Source organism: Polypterus senegalus, chromosome 1 (assembly GCF_016835505.1).
Source record: "Polypterus senegalus isolate Bchr_013 chromosome 1, ASM1683550v1, whole genome shotgun sequence".
Classification (NCBI taxonomy): Eukaryota; Metazoa; Chordata; class Cladistia; order Polypteriformes; family Polypteridae; genus Polypterus; species Polypterus senegalus.
Genome location: NC_053154.1, coordinates 85,062,004 through 85,082,117, shown reverse-complemented (window position 1 = coordinate 85,082,117; position 20,114 = coordinate 85,062,004). Strand labels below are relative to the sequence as shown.

General features: G+C 36.4%; 1 protein-coding gene across 1 annotated transcript in view; it reads left to right on the top strand.

Moving 5' to 3' along the window:
- The window catches only part of LOC120525192 (DENN domain-containing protein 4B-like), a 115,287-nt gene that overhangs the window by 47,064 nt on the left and 48,109 nt on the right, over positions 1 to 20,114 (top strand). Inside the window, exons 2-6 of the mRNA XM_039747336.1 lie at positions 8,047 to 8,364; positions 13,460 to 13,712; positions 14,538 to 14,607; positions 17,188 to 17,357; positions 18,446 to 18,687. Coding sequence (XP_039603270.1) covers positions 8,069 to 8,364; positions 13,460 to 13,712; positions 14,538 to 14,607; positions 17,188 to 17,357; positions 18,446 to 18,687 — 1,031 coding nt within the window. The 5' untranslated portion in view covers positions 8,047 to 8,068. The remainder of the gene's footprint in view (positions 1 to 8,046; positions 8,365 to 13,459; positions 13,713 to 14,537; positions 14,608 to 17,187; positions 17,358 to 18,445; positions 18,688 to 20,114) is intronic.

The window sequence follows — 20,114 nt, the reverse complement described above, 5'->3', positions numbered from 1 at the left end:
TACACAGAAACTGTGATGTTTGGACATAAATGTGCAGATTTAAAAGTCTTATAAGTTCTTTCTGTCCAGATTCCTCTCTTACCCCATATTTTCCTTCACCTGGACCCTTCCACATTCTCTCTTAATCCACTCCAGCAGAACTTGTTTTTCCTGTGTACCATCACCACGACCCGGGTGTTGGCTTCTCACTTAACAGCCCTTTGTTCTTTCTCTGTTGATTCTTTGAAAAATTCTTCCTATAACGTTGTTCTTCTTAAGAAGTGTTTTATCATAAATACACTAACATAGCATTTAGACACTTTAATTTCTCCAGAAAGTTCTGGGAAAGAGGTAGAGGTGTGGTAAATGGGTAATAAACAATATATTCTTTATGGTTTTTTACAAGCATAGTACAACTTACATCTTTTTAGAGTAATTGCTGTGGAAGTCAAATCCTTGAAATATACATATTATGAAGGAATGATGGGGACAGTATGGCCTAATGCTGACACAATATGAAAAATCTGATTGGCACATGGCAGAGGAGAACTCAACTTATTAAAGGAGTGATTTTCTCTCTGTGTGTGTTTGTGTAGGGAGAAAGACAGTTGACACACAGATACAGTATTTGTAATCTCAACAAGTAGATGCACAATGGCAGCGGGTTTTGTAAATTATTTTTGTATTCTACTTTTTTCAAGTTACTTTTGGTTTTAGTGACTATGTGCATGAATAATTAACAACAAATGACACCAAAAATGATAAAAATTGCATACACACAAAAGGAGGCCCTAAATGTGAAAGCAAATGTGATTTATGAAAGAACACTTGCTAGGAGAACTTGTGCATATTTATGGCAACTTTGACCCATCTGTAGGCAACATGTCAGAGAAACTGAGAAATGATAACACCCTTGATAACATAGGGAATTGCAGCCAAACCTGCTAAATGACAACTTGCACACACCGATCTGATATTGTAATGTGTGTTTACATGAAAAACGTATTAAACTCTAAAGTAATGAATGTGTTTGTACAGACTCTACTGTAGCTGTCTTTTATGAGGGCATATTTACGGTGAATCACTTTCTTGGGCTTTTTAAAAGGATATGTAAGTTATCTGTTGTCATTTCTCAGGATTAGAAGCCAATGCAATCCCTTATTATCAGTATTTGCATCATCAGATTTAATTCAATCTGCGAGTACAGGAATGCTATAAAAATAATGTAGCCAATTCATAGTGTATTGGTTTGACACAACATGGCTTATTTTGCAATTCTTTTAGACTATGCAAAAAATCACCCATGAAGGGAGCAAGAATTTAGGGACCATCAGGATTTTCCTGACCATTGTGACTAGCTTATGAACAAATTTAAGCTTCCAAGAACCATCCGCTTTAAACTATGTGCTGAATTGCTCCTGGCATTAGAAACACAGATTGCCCAAAATTAGGCTCCACTGGTTAATATCCAGGTTTTAACCAACAGTTGGCTTTCTGGTAACAGGTATCTACCAAAAGGAAGATTCAGCTCCATCACACCTGCTTTTTGGAATCCATGACTGATGAGGTGCTACATTCAGTTTCTGCATGTTGTGGGTGTAGAGACCAATATAAAAAGATAATTTGCAGCAATGTCCGGTTTCCTAATCTATTTGGAGCAATTGACAGCAATATATTGTAGGAAGGGCACCTACAAGGAAGAAGCTGCTTTTGTTAACCATAAGCAGTTATATTTCATTAACATACAATTTGTCTGTAAAACCAAGATGTGACTGACAAATGTCATGGCTTGGTGACCTGGGACAATCCATGATTCATTTATTTTGAGACAAAGAAGCATTGTCAGACTGCTTGCTAATGGTGCTGTATATGATAACTGGTTGTTGGTAAGGTAACTGGCTGAGCCCTCACTGATTCATATGGCCTATACTTTTTATATTAACAGCAATCATGTCATTACATGTGCCAGGTGGTACTTCGTACCTGCTTCTTATGCCTTTTATTGAAACACAATGAAAAATGACATGCATTTTCCTGTTGTTTGGCGTACACATACTTTCAAGCTCAAATACATGTAAGGTTTTATAATTGACACCCTAAGTGAAAGATTGGTGGCAAAGTCAACAATGTAAGGTTGGGGCCAGAGGCGTCCTTAGGAGTATGCGGGGCCTTGGGCGAGTGTCATATGTGTGGCCGAGAGCCATAAGTGTAGGCTATATACCGTACCACCACGTTCACGGGCTTGTCCGCCTCTAATGCTGTATACCTTATTATTGTTGGAAAAACATGGTGCCTTATGTAGGTACCATTGGCCGTTTGATTACATTACATTACGTATTGTAATTGTTCTTATATTGGTTTAGTGGCCTTTAACCAACTTGATTAATGATTCAGAAACATTTTGCACGCAAAATTAACAAACTAGATCAGTTGTTTCTGCCGAACCCGCTGGAGTCGGCAAATTTATTTAATTATGGAGAACCAGAACACTTGTAATAAAACAAACACTTACCAAACAGCTGCTTTGACAGTCACAGACAGAAGTCCACTTTTCTGGCTTTTCGCTTTCATGGTTATTGGTATAGATGCCGGGAAAGGCTTCTAAAGTAACAAGTCCTCGTTTATGAGTGGTTTCCCAAAGAAATCCACCACGTACCGTATTTCAGTCTATAACGGATTTGAATGTCTTGCAGAGGCCCCGCATATTTGTATGATGAGCTGACGGTGACAAAAGAATCTCCTATCGCGGGGCCTGGGGCAGTTGCCCTAGTCGTCACCCCCAAAGGCCGCCTCTGGTTGGGGCAAGCCATTTTAAGCTTTAAAACCAAATCGTAATGCTTTAAAATGAATCCTAAAATGAACTGGGACCAATGAATGAAAACTAAAACCAGAGTGATGTGACTTCTTTTCTTGTGCTGATCAATAATCTTGCTGCAGCATTCTGTACTAATTGCACACTTAGCAAAGACAATTGACTCCTACCCATATAAGACTTACAGTAATCTAAATGTAAAGATATAAATGCATGGATTACGTTCTCTAAATCAGTAAATATTATTGCCCTCACTATAGTGATTGTTCTAAAATGAGAAAAGCTTCCCTTGACAATCAAGTTTACTTGTTTGTGAAATTTGAGGTTCAGATAAAAAAATCACCCCAGATTTGACCAGTGCTTTAGGCTTTTAGAGAACCTTGCCAAAGAAGATCACCTAAAATTTGTTTTCGTTCACCTGGAGATAATTATTTGCAAACCAGCCTTTAACCTCTTTCTCTCTAGCAGTCAAAAAAGGATTTAAGACATATAAAACTGTATCATCAGCATAAATCTGAAAGGAAATATTTTATTACCTAAGGATCTGCATCAAAGGTAGCATATAAATTGAAAAGGGAACAGGCCCAAAATAGAGCCCTTTGGGACTCCACATGAGACAACAGCAGTAGAACTGATTTCCAATATTGACAGAAAAAGTTCTGTGATTATAATAGTCAAAACAAGTTGAGCACTGTATCCTGGATGTTGAACCAATTTTCAAGGTATTTGCAGAGTATAGTATGATTAACTGTATCAAAATCAGCAGTTAAATCCGGTAAAATCTGGTGATTGTCATTGTGAATCAACATCAAGTAACGAGTCATTGGTAACCTTCAAAAGAGCTGACTCCATACTATGGAAAGCTGTGAACTCTGACTGGAATAATTCCAGTATATTATAATACCAATGAAGGACAGGAGCAGAGAAAAAAAACACAACCTTTTCAACAACTTTAGAGAGTGTCAGCAATTTAAAAATAGGGTCTGATTTACTAAATTAACTAGGGGCTAGTCCATGTTTTTAAAGTTCAGCCTGAACCATGGCAGAGACATTACTGGTGGTGTGACAAGTATTAATAATAGGCTGGGCAATAGTGCCAATAATATCAAAAGTCTCTTTAAATAAACAAGTTGGAATTACATCAAGAGGGAAAGATGTGGAAACAGTTTTTGCAAGATAAGAAAATGCAAACAAGGTCAAAAGTCACGTACAATAAAGGGATGGAGAGAGATAGTGTAAAGGAAGATCAGTGCCTATAATGTAGCTGCGTATCAGGAGTGTTAAGTATGCCATTTATTGTTTTGAGCAATACTCTTTTCAGTATCCTTTGGAAGTAATTTCATACTGGTAAGTATTTTGTCCTGCCTAATTTAACATCTTGCTGAAATTCAGAAAGAGGTTTTCAGAATATTGTATTTATAATAAGACTCAATCCCTACCCTCTATATTTTTTGCTAAAATTATAATATGACTACAGTGGTGTGAAAAACTATTTGCCCCCTTTCTGATTTCTTATTCTTTTGCATGTTTGTCACACAAAATGTTTCTGATCATCAAACACATTTAACCATTAGTCAAATATAACACAAGTAAACACAAAATGCAGTTTTTAAATGATGGTTTTTATTATTTAGGGAGAAAAAATCCAAACCTACATGGCCCTGTGTGAAAAAGTAATTGCCCCTTGTTAAAAATAACCTAACTGTGGTGTATCACACCTGAGTTCAATTTCCGTAGCCACCCCCAGGCCTGATTACTGCCACACCTGTTTCAATCAAGAAATCACTTAAATAGGAGCTGCCTGACACAGAGAAGTAGACCAAAAGCACCTCAAAAGCTAGACATCATGCCAAGATCCAAAGAAATTCAGGAACAAATGAGAACAGAAGTAATTGAGATCTACCAGTCTGGTAAATGTTATAAAGCCATTTCTAAAACTTTGGGACTCCAGCTAACCACAGTGAGAGCCATTATCCACAAATGGCAAAAACATGGAACAGTGGTGAACCTTCCCAGGAGTGGCCGGCCGACCAAAATTACCCCAAGAGCGCAGAGACGACTCATCTGAGAGGTCACAAAAGACCCCAGGACAACATCTAAAGAACTGCAGGCCTCACTTGCCTCAATTAAGGTCAGTGTTCATGACTCCACCATAAGAAAGAGACTGGGCAAAAACGGCCTGCATGGCAGATTTTCAAGACGCAAACCACTGTTAAGCAAAAGAACATTAGGGCTCGTCTCAATTTTGCTAAGAAACATCTCAATGATTGCCAAGACTTTTGGGAAAATACCTTGTGGACTGATGAGACAAAAGTTGAACTTTTTGGAAGGCAAATGCCCTGTTACATCTGGCGTAAAAGGAACACAGCATTTCAGAAAAAGAACATCATACCAACAGTAAAATATGGTGGTGGTAGTGTGATGGTCTGGGGTTGTTTTGCTGCTTCAGGACCTGGAAGGCTTGCTGTGATAGATGGAACCATGAATTCTACTGTCTACCAAAAAATCCTGAAGGAGAATGTCCGGCCATCTGTTCGTCAACTCAAGCTGAAGCGATCTTGGTTGCTGCAATAGGACAATGACCCAAAACACACCAGCAAATCCACCTCTGAATGGCTGAAGAAAAACAAAATGAAGACTTTGGAGTGGCCTAGTCAAAGTCCTGACCTGAATCCAATTGAGATGCTATGGTATGACCTTAAAAAGGTGGTTCATGCTAGAAAACCCTCAAATAAAGCTGAATTACAACAATTCTGCAAAGATGAGTGGGCCAAAATTCCTCCAGAGCGCTGTAAAAGACTCATTGCAAGTTATCGCAAACGCTTGATTGCAGTTATTGCTGCTAAGGGTGGCCAAACCAGTCATTAGGTTCAGGGGGCAATTACTTTTTCACACAGGGCCATATAGGTTTGGATTTTTTTTTCTCCCTAAATAATAAAAACCATCATTTAAAAACTGCATTTTGTGTTTACTTGTGTTATATTTGACTAATGGTTAAATGTGTTTGATGATCAGAAACATTTTGTGTGACAAACATGCAAAAGAATAAGAAATCAGGAAGGGGGCAAATAGTTTTTCACACCACTGTATGTTTTGCACTTTATTGTCTTTTAAATCAATATATACCTTAGAATCAATGGATTCCTGCAACCGAGTGTTTGTTTGTTAATAGTATGGCAGGTAAAGCAGACAGGTGTGACGTAGAGTTCATTGTCTGCACATGCGCAGGCTTTGTTTTACATTCACCTTGTTGTAGTTAAGCAATTACTGCTCAGAGAAATAAGTTATTCTGTACACAGGGAACTCAGAGGGAGAGGGTGTTGCAGGGCTACAGTCCTTTTCAAAGCAGGCCAGTTGGACATCATGAAATTATGAAGAGCACATCTGTGTTATAGACTGCATGGGCCAGATCATTTTTTTTTTTGTGCCTCCCGCAAAACATCGATTCAAGTGGTCTGTATTCTAGTGCAGCCATTGTAAAAGCTGTTGTAAAGAATTAAGGAATGTACAGGTGCTGGTCATAAAATTAGAATATCATGACAAAGTTGATTTATTTCAGTAATTCCATTTAGAAAATTAAACTTGTATATTAGATTCATTCATTACACACAGACTGATGTATTTCAAATGTTTATTTCTTTTAATTTTGATGATTATAACTGACAACTAATGAAAGTCTGCTGGACCTCAAGCAACGTGGATTCTGTATAGCAAAAAAACAGTCCTAAATCGTGTTGTTGTCAGAGCATTTTATTCTCCTGGTAATACACCTGCAAATTAACAAAACATTGTTTAAACTGCAGACCACAGATTATTGTGATCTCTGCTTACTGGTTTTAGAGAAATCATTTTTCCATGACTTAGATAAATAGGTTGAAAAATGGATAACTGAAGTTTTACATAATGGACGTGCATGTTCAGGTGCAGATTCTTCCCAGGTATCTCTGCATGTCCTTTGTAGTGTGGGAGTTATTTTCCTTTCTTCCCAAAAACTGTGTCTGTAAAGTGAATTTAAGAATGAAAAAGTATATCTCAAAAATCAAATAAATGTGGTCTGTGTTTACAATTCTACTATTGCTCTTAACCTAAAGCATTCTAAGATAATGTTATATATGGAAATTTGCTTTTTGTAAAATAAAGGCTGTATGTACAGTGAAACTCTAAAAAAATCTGTCATATCATTTTATTAATTCTTAAAACACTGGCATATTTTAAACATGTGTTTCCAGTAGGAGGGATTAATCATGGACCAAAACACATCATGCAAAGATCTGTTTTTAGGAATTAATATCATGTTGTATTCATACCTTTTCTGTTAGCTGTTTGCTTCCCTGGTGCCTTTTTAAAAGTTTGTGGAAAATTATAGCTTTATGAAATCCTTATGTGAATTAAAGTGAAAACATTTCCAGGTTCTTTGCTTCTTATTCTCAGGAATCACTTCAAGATGATTAAGTTTAAGTATCCACTGTTAAACCTTGAAGGGTGATCTATAAAGAATTCAGGGTTTCTCTACTAAATCCTAAAATTTGGGTTTGTAAAGAAATACATATTTATAGTCAGACAAGCCTGGATTATATCAAATACCAGAGTTAAATGATTGAACAAATGTAAGGTCAATACACAGATTAAGGATCAATGGCTGCCTGTTTGGGAGATTGACAGAAGTTTATGATATTCAATCAACTGACAAAGATTTTTTTTCCAGACTAAGTAACTGATCTGGCATTGCTTATAACATTATGTTGTGCTTTGGATGTAAATGCTATCAATGATGGGGATGTCCTTTGCAATAGCAAGCAGATCATTCTGAGGTCTTAGGGAAGTGTAGTTAAATTCCCTGTTGCCAGCATTGATCTTAGCAGTGACATTAATCAAAACATGGCAACGTGGTGATGAAGTTGTTAGCTCTGTTGGCTTACTGCTTCAAGGAGTCTTAGTTTTACCCCAGCCTAGTCATTGACTGTGTGGAGTCTGTACATTATCTCAACATGTTTCCTGTGCTCTTTTTTTCTCTCATGTGTTCCAATGTTTCACTCACTTTCAAAAACTTGTAAGGTTGATCATTAGGCCCAATGTGTGTGCGTCTCTGTGTGTGTAGTGTGATAGTCTGGTACCACATTCAGAGCTGGTTCTTGTCTTGCACAAAGTGTTAACAGTAAAAGCTGTGGCACTTAGTACCTCTAAAATAACATTAACTAGGTTCAGAAAAAGAATGGAAAAATTCTTAAAAATGTTTTTTGTTTTATTTCCTTCAGGTGTAGTAGGCTCACAAGCAGCATGACGGAAGAGAAATGCCCTCAGCTGGTTGACTACTTTGTGGTGGCAGGCTTAACAACAGGTTCCAAGCCACTAGATGAAGATGGCCAGCAGAGAGGTGCCCGTCCTGTGGAGCCTATCACAGAAGTGGTGGTCATCATCCGGTCACTTGGAGAAGATGTGCCTGAGGGCTTTACGTGCATTGAAAAATCTCAGTCTGGGTACTCTGCAGACCTCAGTGCTGGCTTGCTCAACAATCCCCATATGTTTCTATGCTACAAACGAGGACGGGAGAAGCCTCCCATCCTTGACCTTGGGTAAGTTGTTCCTTATTGCTTTTCCTTCCTGGTCTTTGTAATGAAAAGTTAAAAAACTGATTATTTGGTGTGTCAAAAGGTAAAATGTGAATATTATTAAAATATACATCCATCCATTAGCCAACCTGCTATATCCTAACTACAGGGTCACGGGGGGTCTGCTGGAGCCAATCCCAGCCAACACAGGGCGAAAGGAAGGAAACAAACCCCGGACAGGGCGCCAGCCCACCGCAGAGCGCGCACACATACACACACCAAGCACACACTAGGGACAATTTAGGATCGCCAATGCACCTAATTTGCATGTCTCTGGACTGTGGCAGGAAACCGGAGCAACCTGGAGGAAACCCACGCAGACACGGGGAGAGCACACAAACTCCACACAGGGATAACCCGGGAAGCGAAACCCGGGTCTCTTAACTGTGAGGCAGCAGTGCTACCACTGCGCCACCGTGCCGCCCTTAAAATATACGATAAGGTTATTTATACAGAAATTGATTTTGTATTACTGAGTCATAGGGTAAAAATTTTGTTGTGATAAGATTTCCTAATAATTCTATACATTATACACACATCTTTACTACTGTGCAAGAGATTTCAGAAGAAGGGATTTTAATCTAGTAAAAAAACAGAGAATTGTTTTGTTATATCCACAAAAAAATAACAGAATACATGTCAGCTCCAATTTTGTTTGCCTGTTTTGCACCCTTCTGGAGTTTCTATTCATTTTCATTAATCCAGTCAATAGTGGTGAAAAAAGAAATGATGATCAGGGTTTGCATTGTGATAAAGGACAGCAAAATGACCTACACTGCTTTCAACAGTCCTTTGTAAAGAGTAATGATACGTAGTTGTTGCATTTAGAGCTCATCGTTTTTGAATTGATATTCCAAATATTATAATTAACATGATTTGCTTATTTACAGAGCCGTAAGTGGCGGATATGCAGATTCTTCTATACAAGTCAAAAGCCATTTTACAATTCTTTTTAATATTCACAGAATGGTTTTCCATACCCTAGATGTATTTCCTTTTGCTACAGTTATTTTTCCATCTTACTGGCATGCAGCATAAATAACAATGACTGAATTCTTTTTATTGAGATAAAATGCTGAAAAAATCCAAATCCAGTCAAACCAATGTAAACAACCTATAAGAACAATTCAAAAGAAAATACTGTGATTTAAGAATATACACTACGAATCAATTTTTAAAACACCTTACTTTTTCCAGTTTACCTTCAAATGTGATTGAAATACAATGAAAGACCTAAAACGATGAAAAGGTAAGCAGTAAACTGCTAGATGCTTAAATCAAAATTTTAACTTAGCAAAAACTGGGTAAAAAGCAAATATCAGAATATTGAAAATGGGACTTCTTCAAGGAACAACTAATATATATATATATGGCAAATATAACAAATAAGTCAAGGAATCTTTCAGCGTACAATATTCTATTAAAATTTTTGATTCATCAATGTAGCCACCTTTTGCTGATATAACAGACAAACTGTGGTAACCTTTTTGATTTAGAATGCCAATTATTTTGTGCAAGTCACCAACTCTACCTCCAGCAAAAGAACCCCAGACCATCACACCTCCTGGAACCCTATTTTCACCAACTCGATGGCATACAAACGGCATGCATGATGAACCGAAGTTTTTAAACTTTGATTCATCGGTCCATAAGACTTTCTTCCAGTTTGCAACAGCGCACAGCTTGTGTTTCAAGTGTCCTTTAAGGAATGGCTTTCTTATTGCCACTCACCCTATCAAACCTGCAACATGGTCTCCTCTTCATAGTATAAACGGAGACTTGCTTTTTTTCAACCACTATTATTCTGTGCTGGAAGCTGTTTTGCTGTGAAGTGCCTACCATGCAAGCTGGGGACCCTCAGAAATTTGTCTTCTGATTAAGTTGTGATTTTGGGTCTGGCAGTTCTGTTCGTACCAGAGTTTCGTCTAGTTTTCAATTGCCTCTGGATTGTGTAGGATGTGGTTCTCACGGAAACTTAGGCTTTTTTTTGTTTTTTTTGCAATTACTCTAAATGAAAGGCCTACACTTCTAAGGGTAATGCTCTGTCTCATTTCTTTGTTAATTTCCTTATCTCTTTGTTTGCTTCACCTTTCAAGGCTTAATTTACTGTGATTGCTGCTGAACATCTGTACATTGTAACCTATTAGTTATTCCATGAAAAAGGCCCATTTGTAATATACTGACACTTCCTTTTTTCAGGTTTTGCTAACCCAAACGTTAAATTTAAACGTTTGGCAGGTTACTGCTTAACTTTTCACCGTGTTATTTCATTCATTGCATTTCAACTAAAAATTTCAGCCCTGTGTTGGCTGGGATTGGCTCCAGCAGACCCCCGTGACCCTGTATTCGGATTCAGCGGGTTAGAAAATGGATGGATGGATGGATATTTTTATATCTGGTTTTAATTTTTGCTGTTGCGTGATTTGGCAAATTCAACCATTAATGTTTGGATAGAAAATTTTTTTTAAAGAAATTTTATCTGTTTCTGGCTGGTAGTTGTTCTGCTTTTAGACTCTGATACAAATACAGAGTTGTACTTTGTAGTAATTTTAACTAATTTTGAATGATTTTAATAATCAAGTTGTATGTAATGAGGTTGAGGACTGTAACATGGGGAAAACATTTATACCAAAGGAGGTAAAATGACAGGCTACTTTAGATCCTCAAACTTTAACTTTGTCTCTGCAGAAAGCTGCTGTCAGGTCACCTGAGATGATCAAACAAAAAAAGCCAACTAGTGGGTTACAGCATTCATTATACAGCAGTCCAGTAATAATTAATCAATTAAATGTAGGTGAAGTGTTGTCTATCACTCTCTTTCTCTTTCTCTATTCATCTTTTACCAAATTAACTTAATTCAAATTAGGGTCATTTAGGGGGAGGGGATACTTTACGCCGTTAGCACAGGATGAAATACAGTACTCATCCCTCCTGTAGCATCTTGCTTAGTGGAAAAGAATGTGGTTCTTGGGTGATAAAATGCTACAGAATTAAAGGCTATGAAAGTTAACTTGCCAGAGATAGTTTATGAACCAAGGAAGTGCCATGCAACAAACCTTTGTAAATCAGATTAACACTAGGATCCCTGAAGCCTACGAAAAAACTTGTAATCCCGGGCCACCTTAAACCTCTTTGGAACCTCTCCATCAGCGTCTATTGTTTTGTGAATGTGTCAATCAGCACAAGCAGCCTGCTATTCCATCATCCCAAAACCCACTCCATTTTAAACCCCATACTCAACCCCCAAACACCGGTGTTCTCTCAACTCAAGCAAAGTCTCCTTATTTGCGTGTGAGGTTCCTAGAGTTGATATACTGTATTATTTACCCTATATGTTATTTGGAATACATGCATTTCATGTGTGTTCCGTGTCTACAAACATCTATGTAAGTGTAGGATGACGGGAAATGCAAGAAATGTTAAACACATACCTAAAGCAGAAACTTTTTCCATGTTATACAAATAATGACTTTAGTCCAAATATCAAATAAACATGTGCACTAAAAAGGCTTAAACTTTGAAACTGTGAGAAGGCCATTAATGATAACAACTAACCTGGGATGTTAAAATATATATATATATAATTCAAAAATGCACTGAAAGGTAAAAAAATTCTTTTTTTTTTTTCCTGTACTAAGATTTTGTTGGTCATATGCGACTAAAAATAAATTTGTGAGGTGTCCATAAAAAAAATTATTTAATTCAATTAAAAATGCATAGATTCATTAAAATGGTATTTCTAACAAGCTTAACTTGGGGGGGGGGAAATGGTACATCATATAGAAGTTGATTAAAGTATGTAGGATAATGGTTATAACTGGAAAAAATTTCAAATTGTTAATTATTTTTTTGGAATTATTTAAAGACTATGCATTTTAATTGAACTAAATTCATTCTTCTATGGGCACCACTGATAATCACTGAATAAATATAAGCTTGCATACATTTAATAGGTTTTAATCATTTTTAATCATTAATTGCACTGTAGCTTTTTTGCTGTTAAAATATACATTTACTATATTTATACAGCTCTTTCTTCATTGTACCAGCTACACATTCCTAATTCTTGAGGTATATTTATAAATACGGATTACAATTTTAATTATGTAGTACTTGTTTCTTACTAAAACTTAATACTGTATTTCACACGCAAACAAATTATAAAAACAGTACAAACCATTAAAAAGCCCTACTGCGAACAAATGTTCATAAGAGGTTTATCAAGAAGATACAAGGCTGACATGCTTAACAAGTTTACAAACACATACATTTTATTGTTAAGCTAAAAAGCCTATTGTTTACTAAGCAGCAATTTAAAACTCCTATTTATCTCTTTTTTTTCTCTAATTGAAAATGTGAGCTACTTTACATAACACAAGCTTGCTCACTGTCCAAAAATCAGACCATTTTAATTAAAGACAAAATCAAAAGGTCTACATTCACTACAGTAGCTTTTCTTGCCATTTGTCTAATTGCACAGGATGACTCCTCTAATTACTTTTTCTCAGTTTATTGCTCCAATAATATTGCTAATTTTACAGGAAATTCATGCACGTGTGCTACCTCAACTACAGTAATAACTTGTTTAAAGATACTAAATCAAAATCACCTTAAAGCTTAAAAGGGACGATTCTGAAAAAATTGTTTTCTGTGATTTGCCAATTTACTGATAATTGATTACTATAGTTAAAATCAGCCAATTTAAATTGGTGGCCCATCGATCAGAACATTGCAATTTTTTCTGTTTGAACTAATTCCATAATATGATAAAAGTGGCAATAATAAAGTCATTTTTGACATTGAAAGAGCTTTATGAAATTCAGAAATTCAAACAATTCAATTTCTGTATGCCTGCATCATGGCAAACGGGAAAAAAAAAATGTCACCATGTAATTTCAACATATAGGAAAATGTTATTTCCTCATTGGGCTATATCATAGGTATCATTAACCCACAATGCATATTCACTTACATATAAAAAATCACTTTCTGGATGGTTTGAGTTGTTTTTTTGACTTGCTGTGTTTTAACTTAAGTCTTTCCTCAAAACTTTCCTCAGGGTTCTGTATGAAGGAAAGGAACAAGTAAAAGCTGGATGGAATGTTATTGAGACCACTCCTTATAGCCATTCAGCCAACCTGGGCTCCGGAGGACCAGGAATCCACCGCACATTCATCATGTACCGTAGAGCACCTGACTCTCAGGCGCTTAACACATTAGGGGTCACTGATATCTCAGTAATCTTACCAAGTAAAGGAGAGAGTGTTCCACACACCTTCTGCAAAGTGGACAAGAATCTCAACAATGGAATGGTGAGTTTTACAGGTACTGCTTTGCTACATTTTGAATGCGGCAGCAGCAGAGGTTGTAGGGTGATACAGTGGTTAACCCTGCTATCTCACAGATATAGTGTCCTGGATTTCTAATACCATACCCAGCCACGTATCTGCATAGTCTGCTCATTCTCCCAGTGTCTTTGGGTTTCCTTGTGCATCCCAAAAATGTGTGTGTTAGAACTATAGGTGATTCTAAATTGCCCCTTTGTAGGTGTGGGTGTGTGCACATGCAGGCCTTGTAATGGATTGAGGGCCCCATGAGCACCTGAACCTATAGCACCAGTGGGACTAATAGCAAATACTTTTTATTGTATAGTAAAAAAATAATGATATTAATTTGAAAATTTAATGATTTGAGAAAATATGTACTGTTTAGGTTTATCTGTTTTCCCAGCTATTTACTTTCTAATTTTTTTCCTGTTGATTTTTTTAGATGCCAAATTATATGACAGTTGAGCTATATGACAAACTGTTTCTGCCTTCTCAACATTTTTGCAACAAAAGTGAAATACAATCAGTATAGCCGTACAGGAAGTCTGTGAAATGTTGTACTCAATAAGGTTTTCTTATCTGATCTCTGAGGAAACACAAGGCCATTTTAAAGGCAAAACTATTATTTGAAAAAGTATAAATGATGAAAGACAAAAGTGTCATTCTTACAGAACAAGTTTTTATGTTTTAAGCATTGTCACAACATGCACAAAAACTTTTATTTTCTTTTTCTTTTCTAGCCAGTAATGTAGATTAAATGCTCAAGTGCCTTTTTTATTATCTAATTGTTGTAACTTTGTGACTCTACAGTGGGGACCTGACCTTTATCTTTGTTATAAGAGAGCAGTTGCCAAGGCCAATGCAGTTGTCTATGAAGCTGGTGAGTATATGTTTGTAAATTGATCAACTTTATATATTTCTGGCTTTAACACTGAGAATGAGTGTCTTAGGTATAATTCACCAGTGTCAGGCGTGTCAGCTTGCATATAAAAACAACATAAACCTGCCATTTCTTCAGCATTTAGTTTAAGTTGTACAATCTTGAGCCTGGATTGGTCTACTTAATGTAAATCTAAAAGTTAAACTGTTTACTACCTCTTAGCTCACCTGAGACAAGTCAGCATTATTTTATGCAATTTTAGAAGTTTTTAACTTTTTCAGGGCTGATGTCAACTTTTGTCAAAAGGAGGAGTTGGTGATGGTAATCAACTGTAAACCAACCGTTCTGTTTTAGTTTGATTCTCTTTGCTAAAAGGAAAGTTAGCTTCATTGGTTTTGACCGTGATTTCCTGTGCTTCCGTGAGTAGCAAGGCGCAAACAACGGCAAAATGGCATTGACATCTGGTGAGAGATCAAAGCAGATGTGTAGCAGAAGCAAAGTACTGCGTGGATGACATTTTGCCTATTCTCTCTGAATTGGACTATGACTTGTCGGACTCCAATTTTCATGCAAGCAATCGAAAACGAATGTGAGGTTCAGCTGACTGCTCCCCAGCTAGTCGTGCTGCTGAACAGGTTCATGTAGCTGACACGCCTATGGCACTGTTTGCCTTGCAGGACTGCCACTTAAGAGGTAGAAACCAGATTGCAATGCACTGCTGCCCCGGCCACGTGAAGACCGCTGTGCAGCATGCCTGCTGCACATTCTTGGCAAACTGGCAGCCACAGCATGTAGCAACAGACGTTTTATGTTGATTTCTGTCTGAAGCCATTGCTTTTCAGAAAACTGTTATTTTTGGAAAAAATATTCAGGCCCTCAAAGAGTTAAATATGTGATGACAAAAATCCATATGTGTAAATGACAAATTTATTTATTATTAACCCATGTGAATTAGCCAATAATAAAAACTTAAGTACTAAATGTATCTACCTTGATGTACATATAAAACAACATTCTATTCTCCCTTGTTTCAATCCATCAACCTTTTTCTCAATCTCTTTACTGCAGTTCAGAATTTTGGGGAGCCAGAACTTATCTTGGTATCCTCCAAAACAGTGAAAATTAACTTTGAAGATGAATACAAAATGAGAGAGTTAGTTACATGCCACCAAAGCCCAAGAAGTTCCCCTCTGAGATATTCAGAGTGATAGAATGGATTAATACCATCACATAACGGAGGGAGGGATCTCCACAGGGATTTTTAATTGTAAAGAACATATACAAGTGCGAATAGCAGGGGAAGGGGTATCAGATGGATGAAAAACCTGGCAAATATTTGTTGGAAATTGGTTGAAAAATAGCCTGAAAATGCCACACTGTTTTTAAATAAGGTAACCCAAAAATAGCCCAATTGGGCAAGAAACTGCGAGCCGGCCAACACTGATGCTAGCCCATATTTTGGTATATTCATGCATATATCAACACATAGTGTAATTGGCAACTCTATATATTTTATGTTGCATAGAAACATACAACTTCTTAATCTTCTTAATTAAAAAGTGCTGCTTCTGTACATTAGCAACATAACAGGCATTATAGATAGTCAATTTTAAATATTAAAAAAGGAGAAAGTAGGGTTAAATTAAAACTTTTATTGGCTAACTAAACAGATTACAAATGCAAGCTTTCGAGGCAGCTAAGGCCCCTTCATCAGGCAATAAAAGGTTTCATTTCACCCTACTTTTTCCTGTATCAATCTATGGCTAACACGGTACAACACTCTACTGCTATAAATATTAAAAAAATCAGATCTTGCAAATCTTGAGAAATCATATTTCCTTAGGGAAACTATGCTGAAAACAAATTTAGATTGAGTATGGTGTGTGCTTGAGTGGGCCTCTTCAGTGTTGACTTCTACTGTGCACTCAGTGCTGCTATGGCCCTAGGCAGTCCTAAGCTCAATTATGTGGGTTTCAGAATACAACATTATGTCATGTTTTCTATTGTATTTTATGTTACTTTTGGGTTTTTGTTTTATGCTATGGATCAAGGGGTTACAAGGAAGATTTTATAGAATTGTATCTGAGCTTCTTATTTAAATTATAGCTTACAGTGATGTGTATATGGACAGGGAGTTCATATCAGCCAAAATTAGAAGAAAATATTGACATTGTCAAAGAACACATTTTTAATCACATTATTATTTCAGTTTTAACCAAGACATTATGTAAGTTACTAGAAGAAAAGAAAATCTGATTTGTTTTAGGTCTGAGACCTTATATGTCTTTTAAAGATATTTCTACATGCATTGAGGACTGGCATCTAATTTAAGCAAAAGATCAAGTTAAAATATAAGAAGATAAGTATGCTTGGGCCAAATCATGTCGTCTTGATTTACATTTACTAAATCGGTGAAACGTAAGTTTAAGTTTCTTAGATTGTGTAGATGTATGAATTAATCCATCTCTATAAATAAATTTTAGAAATTAGTAGACAGTAGCAAATTAAATTTAAATGGAATATACATAACTAAACAGATCAGAAACCTGTTTTTCACTTACACTTTCACTTGTATTATAGGATTAATCAGCCGCTACCCAGAAACAGACATAGAATTATTCCAGCTGCCGAAATCTGTGCCAGTGTTTTGTTTACCAATGGGGGTCACAATTGAAAGCTGGCCTTTAAACACCAAATACCAGCTTCCTGTTTTCTCAACATTTGTCTTGACTAGTGGTTCTGGGGACAAGGTATGTAAAAGCAGTTCTTTATTTTACTTTCTGTTTAAAGATACTATGCTGTAATATTGTGAGGATCTTAAGATGACAGAAAATAAAGTCATATTTCAGGAACGGTTGAATGGTTTTAATAAATCATTTGAATTAATGAATTGAATTCTTACCTGCACATTACATATTATTAGTTTTGACTTTTGTGTCTTTTAATAACATGCCTGCTGCTTTTTAAGTACTTGTGGATTCTTTCCCTCCAGAACAAGAACTAACCAAATCAACATATGTTCAGGTTAATTGCCGCCTGTGACAGTTAATACCAATGTATGGGCAGGATTTGCTTTTGAATTTGTGGGGGATTATATATATGTGGCACTAAATTACAGTGCAGTTACTCTTAATATTAAATATTAATGTGTTTTGTCTCCATTTTTGTATAATGTTTCTTATGTATTTTGACAATTTTGTTTGCCTTATTTTCTTATTTTATCTGTATTTTTCTAAAAAAAAAGTTTCTTTCTAGTAAGTAGTATTGTCATTTCAGTGGTAAAATCACAATTCAATAGAATACATTTATACTAAATACTGATTACTGAATATTTGCATGTATACTATAAATGTTATTACCAAAGGGGGTTTGCTGTGTGCCATTTCTCCTTTGTACATTTGTCTACAACACAATTTGGCAATTAACAACTTTTAAAATAAATATTCTTACAAATGTGCAGTTATTCATTAAAGAAGCCAAATGTGCTTGGAAGTAGGCATGTAAAGTAGATGAATCAGTGAATTTTAACTAGCATTAGAGATAATTTTGTTGAGGTCTGTTGTTGTTGTTGTCTTTTCTAAACATAAAAAAGTATGATTTTAAATATAAACCAATTACTGTAAATTTAATAATGTGCATTTGTTGTTAATTTTATCTGAGTTGTGTCATTCTGCATGTTGACACAGAGCAGCAGTACAGGCATACACAGTTCAAACGTTTAATTCAGCCTTTTTATATTCTTTATACTAACATGTAATCATATACAAATAGAAGGTTTTTAGTCTTTTCATGTGCTTTGGAGTAATTTTAATTTCAGTTCAACTTTTTTTCTTTTTAGGTTTATGGTGCTGCTATTCAGTTCTATGAACCATACCCTCGAGAGAGGCTTAAGGACAAACAAAAGCAGCGTCTTGGCCTAGTTAGCATTGTGGACCGGCGGCCAATCACTAATCGGATGGTACAGGTGAAAAAGAGCATCTGTGTACTGTCTCACTGGCCTTTTTTTGACGTCTTCCAGAAGTTTCTGACTTTCATCTATCGTTACTCCATTTCAGGGCCACACGTCCTTCCCATTGAGAAGTGAGTACCTCTGTTCCGACATAGTTGCTGCACTATTCAAATAATTCATGTTGTTGTGGTTGCATTTTTGTAGCATCTTACAGGATAAGCTCAGGTTCAGTCTTTATTATAAGCCCAAGAATCAATTTGGGCTTATAATTACAACTACTTGACAAAAATGTCAGTTAGTCTAATTGCAGTGGGGATAAACGAATATGTATACCTGCAGCTGCTCGTTGTAGGTAGCATAAAATGTATAACAAAAGGAAAAAACAGTATTTAGAGGATTGCTACAGTCAGAGAGGATGGCCTTGACTTTCTATAAGACTAGTCTTTTAAAACAACATTTATTTCTGTACTCATACTCCAGGTGTAGCTCAAAGTGTGTTAGTAGATGTCAACGAAATAGTTAAAAGCAAATAAAAACAAATTAAAATTTGTTAAGAAAATAATGAATAAATAACATAAAAAATCTACTTGCATAAGGTAGATATGTAAGAGAAGTATAGTTCTTCTGAGAAAAAAAACAATTTTTTAAGTCTCTAAAGATAAGATGATAATGTCAGATGGCCTCTGGTTAAGCTGGAGTGGAAAAAAAACAAACTGTAGTGGTTCCAAGGCCAAAAGACCACCCAGTCCCCACTATCCATTTTAAATTTTTTTAGTTTTAATCGTAGAGCAATTGACACAATGGGTCTTGTGGGAAGTTGGGTATCCACTTTCAATAAGACATCAGACAATACAGTAATCCCTCCTCGATCGCGGGGGTTGCGTTCCAGAACCCCCCACGATAGATGAAAATCCGCGAAGTAGAAACCATATGTTTGTATGGTTATTTTTATATATTTTAAGCCCTTATAAACTCTCCCACACTGTTAACATTATTAGATCCCTCTAGACATGAAATAACACCTTTTAGTCAAAAGTTTAGACTGTGGTCCATGACAAGACGGAGATGACAGTTCTTTCTCCCAATTAAAAGAATGTAAATATATCTTCTCTTCAAAGGAATGCGTGTCAGGAGCAGAGAATGTCAGAGAGAGAGAAGAGCGCGAGAGAGAAAAGCAAACAATCAAAAAATCAATACGTGCTTTTGGGCTTTTAAGTATGCCGAAGCACCGCGATAAAGCAGCATTTTTTAGAAGAGCTTCCGTATCCTCTAGGCAAACAGCCCCTCTGCTCACACCCTCTCCGTCAGTTGCAGAGAATGTCAGAGAGAGTGAGAGAGTGACAGAGAAAAGCAAACAATCAAGCACTGCGCGGGAAGCATATCGTATATCATTGAGGAGTTTTATTTAATACGTAATACATGCTCTGATTGGGTAACTTCTAAGCCATCTGCCAGTAGCGTCCCTTGTATGAAATCAACTGGGCAAACTAACTGAGGAAGCATGTACCATAAATTAAAAGACCCATTGTCCGCAGAAATCCGCGAACCAGCGAAAAAT